This window comes from Melospiza melodia, chromosome 15 (genome assembly GCF_035770615.1).
Source record: "Melospiza melodia melodia isolate bMelMel2 chromosome 15, bMelMel2.pri, whole genome shotgun sequence".
NCBI lineage: Eukaryota > Metazoa > Chordata > Aves > Passeriformes > Passerellidae > Melospiza > Melospiza melodia.
This window is the reverse complement of record NC_086208.1, coordinates 5,012,282-5,025,703: the sequence shown is the minus strand read 5'-3', so window position 1 is coordinate 5,025,703 and position 13,422 is coordinate 5,012,282. Positions and strand designations below refer to the sequence as shown.

At 38.3% G+C, this 13,422-nt stretch overlaps 2 protein-coding genes across 6 annotated transcripts in view; one reads left to right on the top strand and one right to left on the bottom strand.

Moving 5' to 3' along the window:
- Positions 1–87: 87 nt before the first annotated feature.
- The window catches only part of NRG4 (neuregulin 4), a 46,873-nt gene continuing 33,538 nt past the window's right edge, over positions 88–13,422 (bottom strand). For both annotated transcript variants that reach the window (XM_063169481.1, XM_063169480.1), the window contains exons 4-7: positions 11,902–11,995; positions 4,195–4,344; positions 410–489; positions 88–317 (exon numbers count right to left, since the gene is read on the bottom strand). In XM_063169481.1, the coding sequence (XP_063025551.1) occupies positions 301–317; positions 410–489; positions 4,195–4,344; positions 11,902–11,995 (341 nt within the window). In that variant the 3' untranslated portion in view covers positions 88–300. The remainder of the gene's footprint in view (positions 318–409; positions 490–4,194; positions 4,345–11,901; positions 11,996–13,422) is intronic.
- Positions 311–13,422, top strand: part of TMEM266 (transmembrane protein 266) — a 104,516-nt gene continuing 91,404 nt past the window's right edge. The window contains exons 1-3 of one of the 4 annotated variants that reach the window (XM_063169473.1): positions 311–731; positions 1,275–1,331; positions 7,855–7,938. The gene's annotated coding sequence lies outside the window, so the exon portion shown is untranslated. Of the gene's footprint in view, positions 732–1,274; positions 2,447–7,854; positions 7,939–13,422 lie in introns of all 4 variants that reach the window. The other 3 variants (XM_063169475.1, XM_063169474.1, XM_063169476.1) reach the window with 3 other exon arrangements.

The window sequence follows — 13,422 nt, the reverse complement described above, 5'->3', positions numbered from 1 at the left end:
CCCATGTAATAAAACCCAAGATTATCTCATGCATCTCACTGTGCATTATTGAAAAGCATAAAAAAACTCACAGAATTCAAACATAAATTATAGTCATTTCTGTATAATTGACAGTTTTAAAAGTACATAGAAACTCCATTAAGTGCAACTGTTTAAGTCTTAGATGTCTTCTCCAATGTGTCAGCCTCCTGTTTCAGTCAACTTTCTTCTCTCATCTTGCTTACCATGTCACCCTCTACCATTTAGATTCTTATGGTTCCTTTGCATGTTGTTTCTCCACCATTCTTCCTCTCTAATGCTTTAGGCTGTTGTTATTTCTGAAAAATAAAGCATGTGACTTTTAGTAACAAAAACTTCATCCCCCACTTGCCTTGTGGAGTCCGGTCATTTAATTTTAAACTGTACTCACTGTTGCAGCCATTGCTGCTTGTAGTTTCAACTAGGTTGGCACCACACTCTGAAGAACTTGTCCTTGGAATGGAAACTTTCCTGACCATAAAAAACAAAAAGGAAACAACAGAGAGAGAGAGAGAAAAATACACACAGAGTGAAAAATTTATCAGGGAAGAGACAAATTATTAGAATGATTTTTCCATTGGAAAAAGTGTCATGGATCTTCTCCAATTAGTTTGTAATTAACACTCATTGCTTTTGAGAATCGTGTTTGAGGGAGAAGAACAGAGATCAGAGGGCAGTACAGCATTTGGAACTACATGGCTTCTCTCCTGAAGGTAACTGATTTCTTAGGTCTTTATTAAAAAATTTGGTAAATAGCACAGAATTATTTATCAATTCTCTTAGTGTTTGGAAATGATGTGAAATTTTCCATATTTTGTTGAAGAGAAGTAAATCTTGTAAATGGAGCTGATCATTTGCTGTCTAGTTCCCTTTCCTTTAATAGTAATCAGACACCTGCTCTCTTGAGAAGAGTCATGAGCTATTCTCTGTTGTGTCCAGTTTGTGTCCTGTGGTGATGTAACTCCTCCACAAAGTCTGTTCTCTTGGACAGCTTTTAAATGGCTTTATTCCTAGACCCTGTTGTTTTGGCTGGCTGAGTTCTTGTTCATCAATATTACACTTTACAGGTCATTTGGCACTTTAGCATGCACTTACAGTGAAATATAGAAATTAATTGCAGATTTATTTTGGTTTTTCCTAGGGTTTGCTCTATTCCTCTGAGCTATATGTGTGGCATTTAGGCTTATCTATTGCTTTTAAAGAAAAGCTGGCTTATGTGGCATCTCTTCTCATCACCTTCCTTATTCTTCTTCCAGTAACCCTGGCAAAATATGTTTGTGGAGGAAGAAGACCAGATGGACGTGGTGTGATAGGTGAATTGCTGGAAGCAGAATATGCCATTTGTTCCTCAGTAGCAGTGTAATCATAGCAGGGGGTTTGTACACTTCCCTGTTTTGCCCATGTCAGAAGGACAGGAGGCTTTATCAGCACTGCTTGTTGGAGAGGGTGGGGGGTTGTTTCAAGATGGAGAGCAGCTAGATCTGTGTTTACCCTGCCTCCATGTGCTCTGCAGACTGGAAAAAATAAATCATGAGCTGATAAAAATGTGATGACTCAGTTAAATGCAAAAGGAGAATTATTTCCCACTGTTCACCCAGAGCTTTCATGTGCAGCCCTACTCTTTTATGGATTACTTTCACTGTAAGTAATGATTTAGTTTTATAAGCAGAGCAATGCAACCTCCACCCTTGTATGTTGAATGGATTTGTTTCTAGGGAGCATGAAATGCACTTGCACATGCTTGGTCCTCAAATCTGCCCCAAATAGCCTGAGAGAAAGAAAACTTGGACAGGAGGAAGGTACAATGATACAGATAAGAAAATAGAGAAAACAGAGCACTGAGTTCAATATTCCAAATAATTTGATGTATAATTTTAGGAATTCAGTTTCCTTGTCCTGAACTTCAATTAGTATCTCCTCTTCTGCACCCCTCCAGATTACATTACTGTTTATACTAAAACCTCACTAGAACCCTCTGCTGAAAGAGCCATGGAAATGCTCACTAACACAGGATCAGGAAAAAGACTTTCTGCTCTCTGATTGTGGATCAAAAGTCTTTGTTAATAAAGTGGAGCAGAGGAAACTTTAGCACAGTGTGTCTGTTAACATTTTAACCTTAACATATCCTGTCAGGAGGCCAAGTGAAAGATGATGCAAACTCTCAGCTAACCCTTACAAGCCCTAGATCCACCCTCTCCTAAGACAGAGGTGATAGATGAAGTTTGAGAAAAAAATGGAGATTAATGGCAGCTCTTAGCAATAATACTCATTCACTCAGCTGAAAAGAGGGGAGTAGATTAAAGTATCCACTTGAGACTCCTCATGTGTTGGTCACTTCAGCCAAGAGATAAGGACTTAGTAAAGTATTTCATTTATAGATGAGTTCTCTTGCAGGTGACCATCCTACATCAGCCTCTGAGGTGTAAAGGTAAGACAATTTTAGCCAGTTAGGTTCTTTTACCTGTACTAAAGAAGTTCATAATGGTTTTATGAGATTTCCCAAATTAGTCTGGTGTGTAAGATGGGGTTCAAGGACAACTATGTTATAACTGAGTTGTTGCCCTTTTTATTTTGCTAATAAAGAGGCACTACTACTTGTTCTGCCAGTCAGGTAAAGTGTGAGTAAAGAGAAGTTGATGTTCTAACTGTCTAATAACAGAATTTTCACAGACCTGTCATTGCTATCACTCTAAGCTTCTGTACTTGGACCACAAAACTCAATAGATTGTCTCCAGCTTTCCCCCAAATTTACTGTATGTGAAAGAAAAGGGATCTTTAACACATGACTCTCTGAAGACTTTTTTTTTCCTTTTCTCAGAGACAATTTTACTTCTAAAGAAATACTGTCTGTATCTCTATGAGACTTGAATGAATTTTTCTTAAGCTAGTTTAAGCTGTATTTTGTTCTAATAAGTTTATAGTAATTTGCAAATGTTTTTAGCAAACAACTGCTGTGGCATTCCATGGCTAAGCAAAATTAATTTAATTAAAATTGCTAATGTGGGGGGTATCCTTTACAACAAGGGATTTTTTTGTACCAACTGTTTTATCAAATGCTATCTCTTCTAAATGCATTCAGCTGTGGGACAAGCTGGCATTCAGTGGGTTTCCATGACAGCAGCTGAGGTAAAACCAGACCAGCTATTCCAAAGGTCGCTCATTGAAAGGCACAGATCAGAAAAGTTGATTTGGCAATGTGACCATGGGAGCACAAAGAACAGAATTGCAAGAACTTTTGGTTATCATAACCTAGGAGAAATGCAGTATAGGAGCAAAGAAAAGATTGTGCAAGTCTGTGATGGGAAAGAATTACAGGGGCTATAAATTGCCTTATAGAGAGACACAGAGATGCACAAACACATATTATTGGTATATGGCAAAATGAGTTCTTACAGAAAGTGCTGTACTCTAAAAATAAAGAGGGGACACAGGTGCATTGCACAGGTGCAAAATAGAGAGGGCATTGCAAGTGAAGATGATAAGTTTGTTTGGGTTTGCTTAAGTGTAGTGATATATGTACAGCATCAAAGAGTTGCCTCAATCCCAGTAAATCTTTGTGTTTTCATTCCAAGTCCTAATATGCCTAAAATGCTACTAAAACCAACCCTGCAGCACTTCCTGTCTAGCACTGACGTTTGCCTTCTACTCAAACCTGGATCATCCTGGACAAATGAGTAAGCTCTCTGAGTTGTCCTAAATACTAGTAAACATCTACCTGGAAGTATTCTTCAGTTTCATTCTTTGCTTAGTTTTCCTTTTTAGACTGGGAGTGGTAGAAGAATTAGGAGCTAGTGGCACCAGCTGCTTCAGTTACCAATTCAGTAGGAACAGTTTCTGATCCCCAAGCACTTTGTTAATTTACCTCTACTTCTCTGTCTTTGGACTAATGTTTTAAAATGTTAGCACTAACTCTAGATGGACTGCAAAATCTCAGACAGAGGTGTACTATGGGTGTTTTTTACAAAGCAGCTGTAAGTAAGAGCTTAGAACTGAGAAAACTTCAAGCCAGGAGTTGGCAACAAGCAACAAGTTGAGACATCCCCATTCATTATGCTGAATAACCATACAACCTTATGGATAATTCATTACATACTTTACATTCAAATAATTAGCACATGATTACCAGAAGAAATTTCTACTTGATTGAATAGCTTCAGCCTTATGAATCACTTTTACCTGCAAAAGAAGTAGAATGCTCCAATTACAAGAACTCCTAGAAGAAGAAGGGAAGCCAAGAAAGCTGCAAACAGGTCACCTTTTGTTTGGGATTTGATGCTGGGCAGCAAAACTTCCTCACAACGAGCTCCTGTGTAATTCTCAACACACCTGGGAAACCAAGTTGTATTTGGATTAGATGGTAGCTTGTCATCTACAATGAAAAGCACAAAAGGCTTCTTCTGGGTAGAGAATTTGTTATGACTCAATTCAAAGGTTATATTTGCTTCACAGCAAGCTTTCTTACAGAATTTCCTCTCACCTTGTATTTCTGGAACAAGGGGAATTAGGCATGTTGGGCATTGAGTTTACATTCTGATCCATACTGCTTTTATATATTAACTTTAATGTACTCATCACTGACAGATTTAATTAATTAAGCCTACTTCTTTAGTGTTAACTATGTTCACACAGTAGTCATGCTTTGTCTTCCCTGTTTCAGGTAACTTTCTGGCTTCCTTTGTTGAAAATAGTAGTGTCAGCTAAAGAGATCAAGGAAATGAGAATTCACTGAGGCACAGTACAGCTTAAACTGCAGAAGTGGTTTATGCAGTGTAGTATTTCATGCCAGAACATGCTACATGCTTGGTGAATAACCCCCTCTTGGAGAGACCTACCTAGAAGTCTTCTCTACTATGCTTATTTTATGTGTTGAGCTTCTGAAAACCTCTTCTGAGGAAAGGATTAAAACAAATATGGTATTTTACCATGGTAAAATGGTATGATATTTTAGTAAAAATAAATAAAATTAATGGCTTAGTAATTAATATTCAGCCAAAAAATAGGTAGGTTGAAATTAAACTAATCTTCATTTATTATGTATTTTGCACTTATTCTGCTAAGTTTTCTTAAGGAATTGATTTCATTACAGAAAATGGGAAGCACTTCTTTCAATATCTAGATTCTGTGTGTATTTTTTATACATGTAAATTTGCTTCTCTCTATTTCTATTACTAAAGATCTTGCTCTTTCTTGCTATTTCTGGCACTGAAGTCATAATAATCTGTGACATAAGCAATCTCAGGCTCCAGCTGAGAAAAATGGGCTAAACTCTGCAACATACTTGAAGTTCTCAACTGCCATTGGCAGCTGCAAGGTATAATTTCAGATGAGGGGTAAGAAGGTGGAGAGGGGAGGAACTGCCAAAAAAGAAGAATGTTTAGCATATCTAACTAAGACCAAAAGATCCCTGTGAGTTTTCTGACATGATGCCTGATCCCACTACACTTTCTGTAGGTTACAGACCAGTATTTCAGTACTGCTGGCCTAAACCACTGCACAAAGAGCTACTACCCTTTTATTTTAATTCTTTGTCTTTGGAAATATAATAGAAGATTTAGGCACTAAAAAAAGACATCTAATTATCATCATATATTAAAGCTCTGCAACTGATCAAACAGACAGCATTTACTAAGGACAATCTGAGGCTTTTCAAAGTCATGATGTTTCACTGCTGGGAGAAGCAAGGGTAGGCAGACTGCTCTGATTGCTTGAGATAATGTTCCAGATATTTATTCTAAGTGTAGTGGCTTTTCAGTGGCCTATTTCTGAAATACTGTAGAATACTTTAAGAATAGAAGTGTAGTTTGAGTGGGGCATTGTTCTCTAGCAAGTGAGAGAGAAATGCTTTGAAGAGCTGAATAGAGTAACAGGGAAAGAAAATGGAATAAGAAATTCATAGGAGTATTCTTGAATAGCAGTGAAAACTGGAGAATAATGCAAGGCTAAAATGATACAGGAAGGGAAAAAATAGGTTTTGGCATCAAATTAAGGCTCATGGAAAAGTTCTAAAGTGTAAAGGGAGTAAGTCAGTAGCCTAAAGAGCAGAATATAGCAGGAGGAAGATAAGACAGTCACAGCTGCAGAGAGCTGCCCAGAGGATCAGGTAAAGGGTAAGGGTTACTGAACTGCTGTGATGCAGGAGAGTGAGTTGGTGTGAACAGTGCATGGGAGCTGTACCCATGTGCTGCAAAGACAGGAGGAAAAGAACTGGGAATGTGTTGACAGCACAGCAAAAGGGTCACTGAGATCATAGCACTTCCTACAAAACAGAAAACAGAGCCAGATGCTTAAGGTAGTCACAAGTCTTTAAAAGGGAAAAGAGCTTGAAGGCCTAAGATGGTAAGGGGAAAACTATAGTGATACAAATCCAAGGTTACAGCAAAAAGAAAAGCCTATACTAAAGAAGCAAATGCCAAACTTAAGACATCCTGGATGCTGAACCTTTTAATTCTGCATGGTTGTAACAAAAACAAGTTGTAGAAATATGACTAGCTGGTTTGCCAGTATCTGTTTAACTGTGGGCAGTGCATTAGGGATTACAAAACTACCCATCCATTTTCTCTAAACTTGCTGGAAGTTATTCCATGCTACCTAGAAAATGCTGTCATATAACCTAAAAATTAGGTAGGTTTTCATAGAATCAGGAAAATTAAGATGAGGTGTCTTTGGGTTACATTTTAATAATAAAATTATAGCTAATGTGACCAAGCTGTGCTAAGTTATGGCATTTCTGAAAATCCAGATATTCAAATATTGGTTTGAATAAGCTTTTATGAAGTTACCCTTCCTGATGTACAAATAGGTAAAGGCCTATGTTAAAGATAGAAGCAACTGATGCTTTAAGACAATCAGGAAAGGTTTCTTCTGCAAGTCCTTTGCTAAAATAGGTAGAAAGAAACTAAGCAGACTTCAGTAATTAGCAGTGGAATTCTCTCAGACCTGCTTATCCTGTTGCACTAGGAAAGCTCCAATAATTTCAGTGGAGTTACACATGCAGTGACTGCAAGCAAGACAGAAACAGTCTCTAAGCAGCATGTGGGCTGTGAACATAGCCCAGAACCTTGGTGTCTGTGCAGCCTCAGTCTCACTGTACACAACTCAAAAGCCAGGGGCAGCTCTGTTTATCCTGTCTGTAATGGATGCCCAAAGCAGCACAGCAGTTAAGAGCAGCTGCTGACCTGGCAGGCACTGCTGCACCTGCCCCTGCATGAGCTGGGGCAAACCCCAGAGGAGCCTGGTGCAGGAGGAGGAGCTGCACTCACTGTGTTTGTGGTCCCTGGCAGGTGTTGCTGGTGCACATCACCTGCAGGCTGTTAACCTGCTCTGCTGCTGCACATGGCCCTTTAAATGGCCCTGCTATGCAGCATTCCAGAGTTGATTCTTAAAATGGAAAAAAGGTCTTTCCCCCTCTAAGGAAATTGAATTTCTAATTCAGAGTTGAAAGACAGCAGACTTCAATGTTTGAGGAAAATCTGTGACTGAAACATCCCATTTTCAGCTGCCATCCAGATTTCTGCTCTTCTAGATGGCTGCACACACGTGCACACACACCCACAGCTCTTGTCAGATGAGATGAGCCAGCCTTAAATGTTTTATACAAATGTCCCATAGGAGCTCCAGACAAAACACCAGCATATGGAAAGAAATCCATAGAATCTTTCAGCACAGGGTATTAATCACATTAGCATCAATGCAAGGGGGAAGAAAATGCACTGCATTGGATAAGATGTCAGGAGATGACCAGCAGGTGTGCAGTTACATTGATCCTTTACAATCTGATTGGTAAGTAAAACATAACAGCCTTGCAGTAACAGGGGCATCACTGCTGTCTGCTTTCAGATGCTGCTTGTTGGACACTGCAATGATCCTGTGGCACTGGGATTTAGCAAGAAGGTGAAGTTTCTTTCTTTGCCAGACTCTAAGGTGGGCATCATAAGGAAGTAGAATTTGAGTCAAATATGCAGATTCTCACTGCTTTGCATTATACTATCAGGGTGTTGACTTTACTTTTCATTTAGTCTTCCTTTAGTCAGAAAAATTTTGGATACTTCTTGGTATAAAAACTATTTCCATGTAAATACAAAGCTCTGAGCAGAAAAAGATGAGAAATTATCTGCTTGTCAATGCAATTCAGATTACATGGCTGATAACTTCAAAATCAACATAATCTTTAGTCTGTAGCAGATTCCTCAAAGTTGTCCTAATACATACAGTCTAAGAACATCTAGTAAGTATGGAAAAGAATTTAGAGCCAAAGTGAATAAGCAACAGCAAAATTAATTGTACACCTGAGCAACTCTTTAAAAATTTTTGCATTTAGAGAAGTTTCAAAACTGTTACTCTCTACACACTGAGAGTAAAAAATGAAATGCTCCTACTGGAGAGAAGTTGAAAGAAAGGGTTATTCTTCTCTAAAACAATGGCTTATTCTCCTCTCCCTTAGCTATGTGTTTATATGGGAAGGTTTCCCTATCTAGCAGTTATATTCATTTGGATTGGTAATTGTTTTCAAACACATAAGAGAGTGTTGCATTTTATATCTTATGTTCCATTAAAAAGAAATCCTAATTACTGACTCTTTTTAGCTATACTTTTGGTGTGTATTCTAACTTTCATTACTACCTTTCAAGCCATAAGTAGAACTGAGAAATACTTATTGGTCAGGTTGTTTCCAAAGAATCTGAGGTACATTAAAGTGTATTTTTTGGAGGCAGAGAAAGAAGAAAAGCTCAGATGACTGGGAAGCCCTTCCCTGGCAACTTGTAGGGTGCATATTCTGAAGGCTGAAAGCACAGCAAGTGTGTGACTTGTGGGGATGTCTGAAAGGGGAATGAAGGGCCCATGGCAGAGAGCCAGGCAAGGAGGGAGCATACAGAAAGTGGGAGAAGGAATTTGCATGGCATTTACTGGATTACTGTAGGAAAGGTGGAGGAGAGATTTCATCAGGATGGAAGCAAAGGAAGGGGAAAAGGAAGAGATATCCCTGAGGATGCACAGGCATTTCAGGAAGGAGATTTGCAAGGCCTGCCTGTGTCTCTTGCAGTACTTAGCCCTGGGCAGAGTAGGATCCCTGTCCCAAAATAAGTGTTCACTGTTAATTTCTGTGTGTACTGCCCTCTGAAGCAGAGCTCTGTGCATGTTGTCTTATACCATCTGTATTTTGCTTGAAATACAGAAAGAATGCTCTCAGAAATCTGCCAAGTATAAGAAAAAAATGGGAGTACCAGAACTGCCCCTCAGAAACCAAAATCTTCACTTAATTCTGCAGTGCATTAATTGGTGATCATGGGACAGCTGTGCATCAGCTGCTGAGGCAAACAGCTTTCTGCCTTGTGCTTTATGATGCACCTGAGGCAGCTGCTTTTCCATCCTCCTCTGTCCTGCTGCCAGTTTGTTTACTTCATTGGAGTGTTCCTGGCTTTGAAGCTCATCTGGTTCATGGTGACAGGTGTGCCTTTTACTGCTGAGAACATGAACTCCTTGTTGAGAAAGCACTGAGGGAAGATGGCAGCTGAGCACCTCATGTTTTAACACATGTCAGCTGTATTTAAAATCTGCTACTGTTACACATGGAGGGGGTCAATTAATGTTCAACAGATATTAAATCTCTGCCTTCTATGTATCTACTTGTGATTGATAAGAACCCCCTGAAATTCCAAAGGTAAACAGCAGCTCTTCATTTTTAGCATGCTACAAAACACATATTTCTAAAGAATGATGCATTTTTCTGAGTCACGTGGTGAAATTATTTCCAGTGATGTTGCATAGGGTGATCTGGACTAACTCTGCTGAGCACAACACATTTGTGTGACCAAGTACCATGGCAAGGCAAATGTGTTTTAAGGTATTTTTACAGTCTGCTAGTCTGTTCTTTCTCCATCTCCTCCTTTTAATTAACAATCATTCAGCCCTTGAGTCTAAAAGTGCTTTGAGTTCCTTTCAGTAGGACATGACCATTTGAGAGCACTGGGGGGCTTTGGGTGGGATTTGGAAGAAACCTTCATCAAAGAAACTGCGCAACTGTGTGATGATGCCAGTCATGAAGTTCCAAAGCACCAAATATTTTCTGAATTCTGCTGAATAGTGATGCATTTTTTCTGTTGTTTCTATTCACATCACTGCTGATTACTAAGATATCTGTGTGTAAACAAAACCTTTCTCATCTATAATTAGCCTTCTCTGACTGATTAAGGAACATGCTTAGAATGAGGATGTGCTTAAATAGAATGCTGCTATTTAAACCCATCTAACTTCATAATCAACCACTAGATACAGAAAAAAATAGTTGATAACTTAAATGCGATAAGATTGCCTGAGTATAACAAAAATGCTCTTAAGATGTTACTTTTCTGCTTCAGCAGATTATAAAATCCTAAAGTACCTGAATTGAAAAAAACTTAATTTGGAGCTGTTAAGGTGGAAATTATCTATGCTGACTGGTTTGTGCTCCTGAAGAATGAATTTTTCTGGGTATTTGTTACTTCATATTTATAGTTATTGCATTGAATGCAGATTCCTTGTTACACAGTCCAGTAGTAGTTGAGAGGGTGCTTTGAAATTGTGTAGCAGCTGCTCTTCAGTTTAACCATTCATTTTTCATTTATGTACAATAATACAGGATTCCTTCTAGGAAAAAAACATATATATTTCAAAATGTTTTACTTTTTTTTTTGTGTAGTATTCATTTTATATTGCATAATCTTGCAAGGTTTAGCACATAGAGTAAATCATCACACAGCACTTCAGAGTTTTAATCTCACTTCTGGATCTGATTCATTGTGACACTGAACAATGACAGTGATATGCTGTGTATATTTTTCAGTGAGCATTTACCACAAAATTGCCTCTTTTCTCCCTGTCTAAGTAAATGAGTTTACGTGCTTGAGTTTAAGTATTTAGATTGAACTGTACCAAACAAAAAGTAATATTTTAATTAGGCATCTGGGAAAAGATGTTGTTTCCTTCTTCACCTGTTTTATCCAGTTATCGTTAGTTATAGCTCAAGACAGAAGAGGGAACAAAAGTTGCCATAGAAGAAAAAAGATAATATCCTTAAGTGTATCTAATATTTGTCTGAATGCCTATTTTTTTGTTAAGCAAACCCATTAAATCAACTATAAATTATTTTGATGAATAACTCAGAATTAGTAAATGCAGGACTGTGAACAGTGACAGTTTTATGGAGCATCTTATGTCTTGTCAAACCAGAGAATGAAAATATAGGGCAGTATTTATGCAGGAAATGTATCCACATGCAAAACCAGGCAGTGCTTCTTTTCCAGTTTGCTACATGGGCTTCAGCAGGAAGAATGGTTCTGTCATGGAGTGTTTTAAGAAGTGTCTCTATTTGCTGCCTTGCTGTTTCTTTATCAAGCAGTCTTTGGCTGTCACTATAAAGCTGCTCTTTGAGTATTTCAGCATGACTTGAAGAATACAGCAAGTCTTGAATTACATTAATTTTTTTCCCTCTTAAAATATTATATTATTTTTTGTGTCTCTGCATTTTGATCAGGTCAGGCCATTTTATATTATAAAAATTTTTGGAATATAATTCACTTGTAAGAAAAACTGTACTTTGCCTTTCTGAATGCTTTTCCCACAGTCTATATTCCATGAGGCAAAGGGTATTTTGTTCTTTCTGTATTGTAATAAGGAAATATGGCTCTAATTATAGATATAATCCTGAATGCATATGTAACTGAATACTGTTCCACCTGCCAAGCAAGTATACACATTTCTTTTTCTCATATAACCATGTCTCTGTAAACTAGGTAAGTAATAGGTAATTGGTATTTAGAAGTGATTCCTTAAAGAAGGAAAATGGAGAAATAGTCTTTAGACAGCTACTGTCCAATATTTAGACACACAAACTTCAGTTTCACTGACCTGCAGAATGGACTGGATACAGTAGGAATCATATAACAAATCCCTCCATTTAGACAAAAAGATCCATAACTGGTGCCACAGAGTTCTTCATGATCTTAAAAATAAGACCAAAAGAAACACTGAGAAAAACAGACTTCAAACCAAAAAACCCACAAAAATAAACTACCACCCAAATGAAACCAGCCTATGAGCAAAAAAAGGTACAGGTCTTGCCTTCCAGGCCAGCAACACAGAGCACTGTTTTGCTTAACAGTTTCATGTAACAATATGGAGAAAAGATCACAAATTTATCACCATATCAGATGTGAAACAGATAAATGGGATGAATAAATCAAACTTTCTCTTGCAGTGAGAAATTCTCCATTACTTCCCTTGCCTCTCATGAGCACTCACACAGTGAGTGCAGGGGTTCACACCATGACCCAGGTGAAGTCTGGTTTCTCCTGTTCAGTGGCACAAAGCACCTTTAGCTGAACTGGCTCCTGCAACAGAGTCAGTCAGTGCAGAGGCACCCAGTGCCAGCTAAGGGCAGGACATTGTGAGGCTGCTCTGGGCTGCACTAAAGCTGAAATGGGACCCTGGGACACCCCTGGGCTTCCCCACCCCAACTCTCAATTTCTCAATGGCCAAACCAGGGCACAGCCTGCAGCACTCACTTATGGACAGGACTGCTGGCTACAGTATCATTAACACAGATCTCAAAAAGGCTTTTTCCTTACTCAGTAGGCTTCTTAGATGAATTCTTAATGTGTTAAACACAACTAGGCATTCTGATAACACCCCAAATACAGGACACTAATGTTGGCACTTGTAGCAGCACTTGTCCATTTTGTGCTTAAAAAGCACATCTAACTGTTCCACTTCACTCTTCCTGAAAGCAATCTAAATTTGGAAGTTGGACTGAATATATTTATGACACATTTAATGCATCAGTAACTCATTTCATATATATGCATCTAATATTTTATATATTTCTTCCATCTTATGAAACCACAGTATCTCAATCAAAACAAAAATAGACCAGTCTTCTGACATCACAAGGGTGATAGTCATGTGTTGCCTCACACTTTAGGTGTTCTTGCTGTTATTTCTCTCAGAAGTTCTGAAAACCAGAATTCTGCTGTGTCACTATTTATGTATAGAAGACATGTACTATACATAACAGAGTTAAGAGGAGTTAAGATTTTAGTTTTCTTATTTGTCCTTCAAGAAAAAGAGTTAGAGTTCCCCTTTATTCCTGCAGAAAAATAAAAAGTAAGAAGTGTGGCTGTAAGACATTCCACCCTAGAGAGACCTTCTACAACTTATCTAAAATAAGCCAGGCTTTTCTAAGAGTGGCAGAAATGCTCAGCTACTTCTACTTATGTGCAAAAAATCATTGTGCATCCTCTATCCTCTAGGCCAGCTCTACCAAGTCTACTCTCCCTTCTTCTCCTACATTCTTCCATTTCTATGGCAGCATATTGATGCAGAAGTGTGAGTAAGTCCTTACATTACTTTAAGATGAAGACAGTTACACCC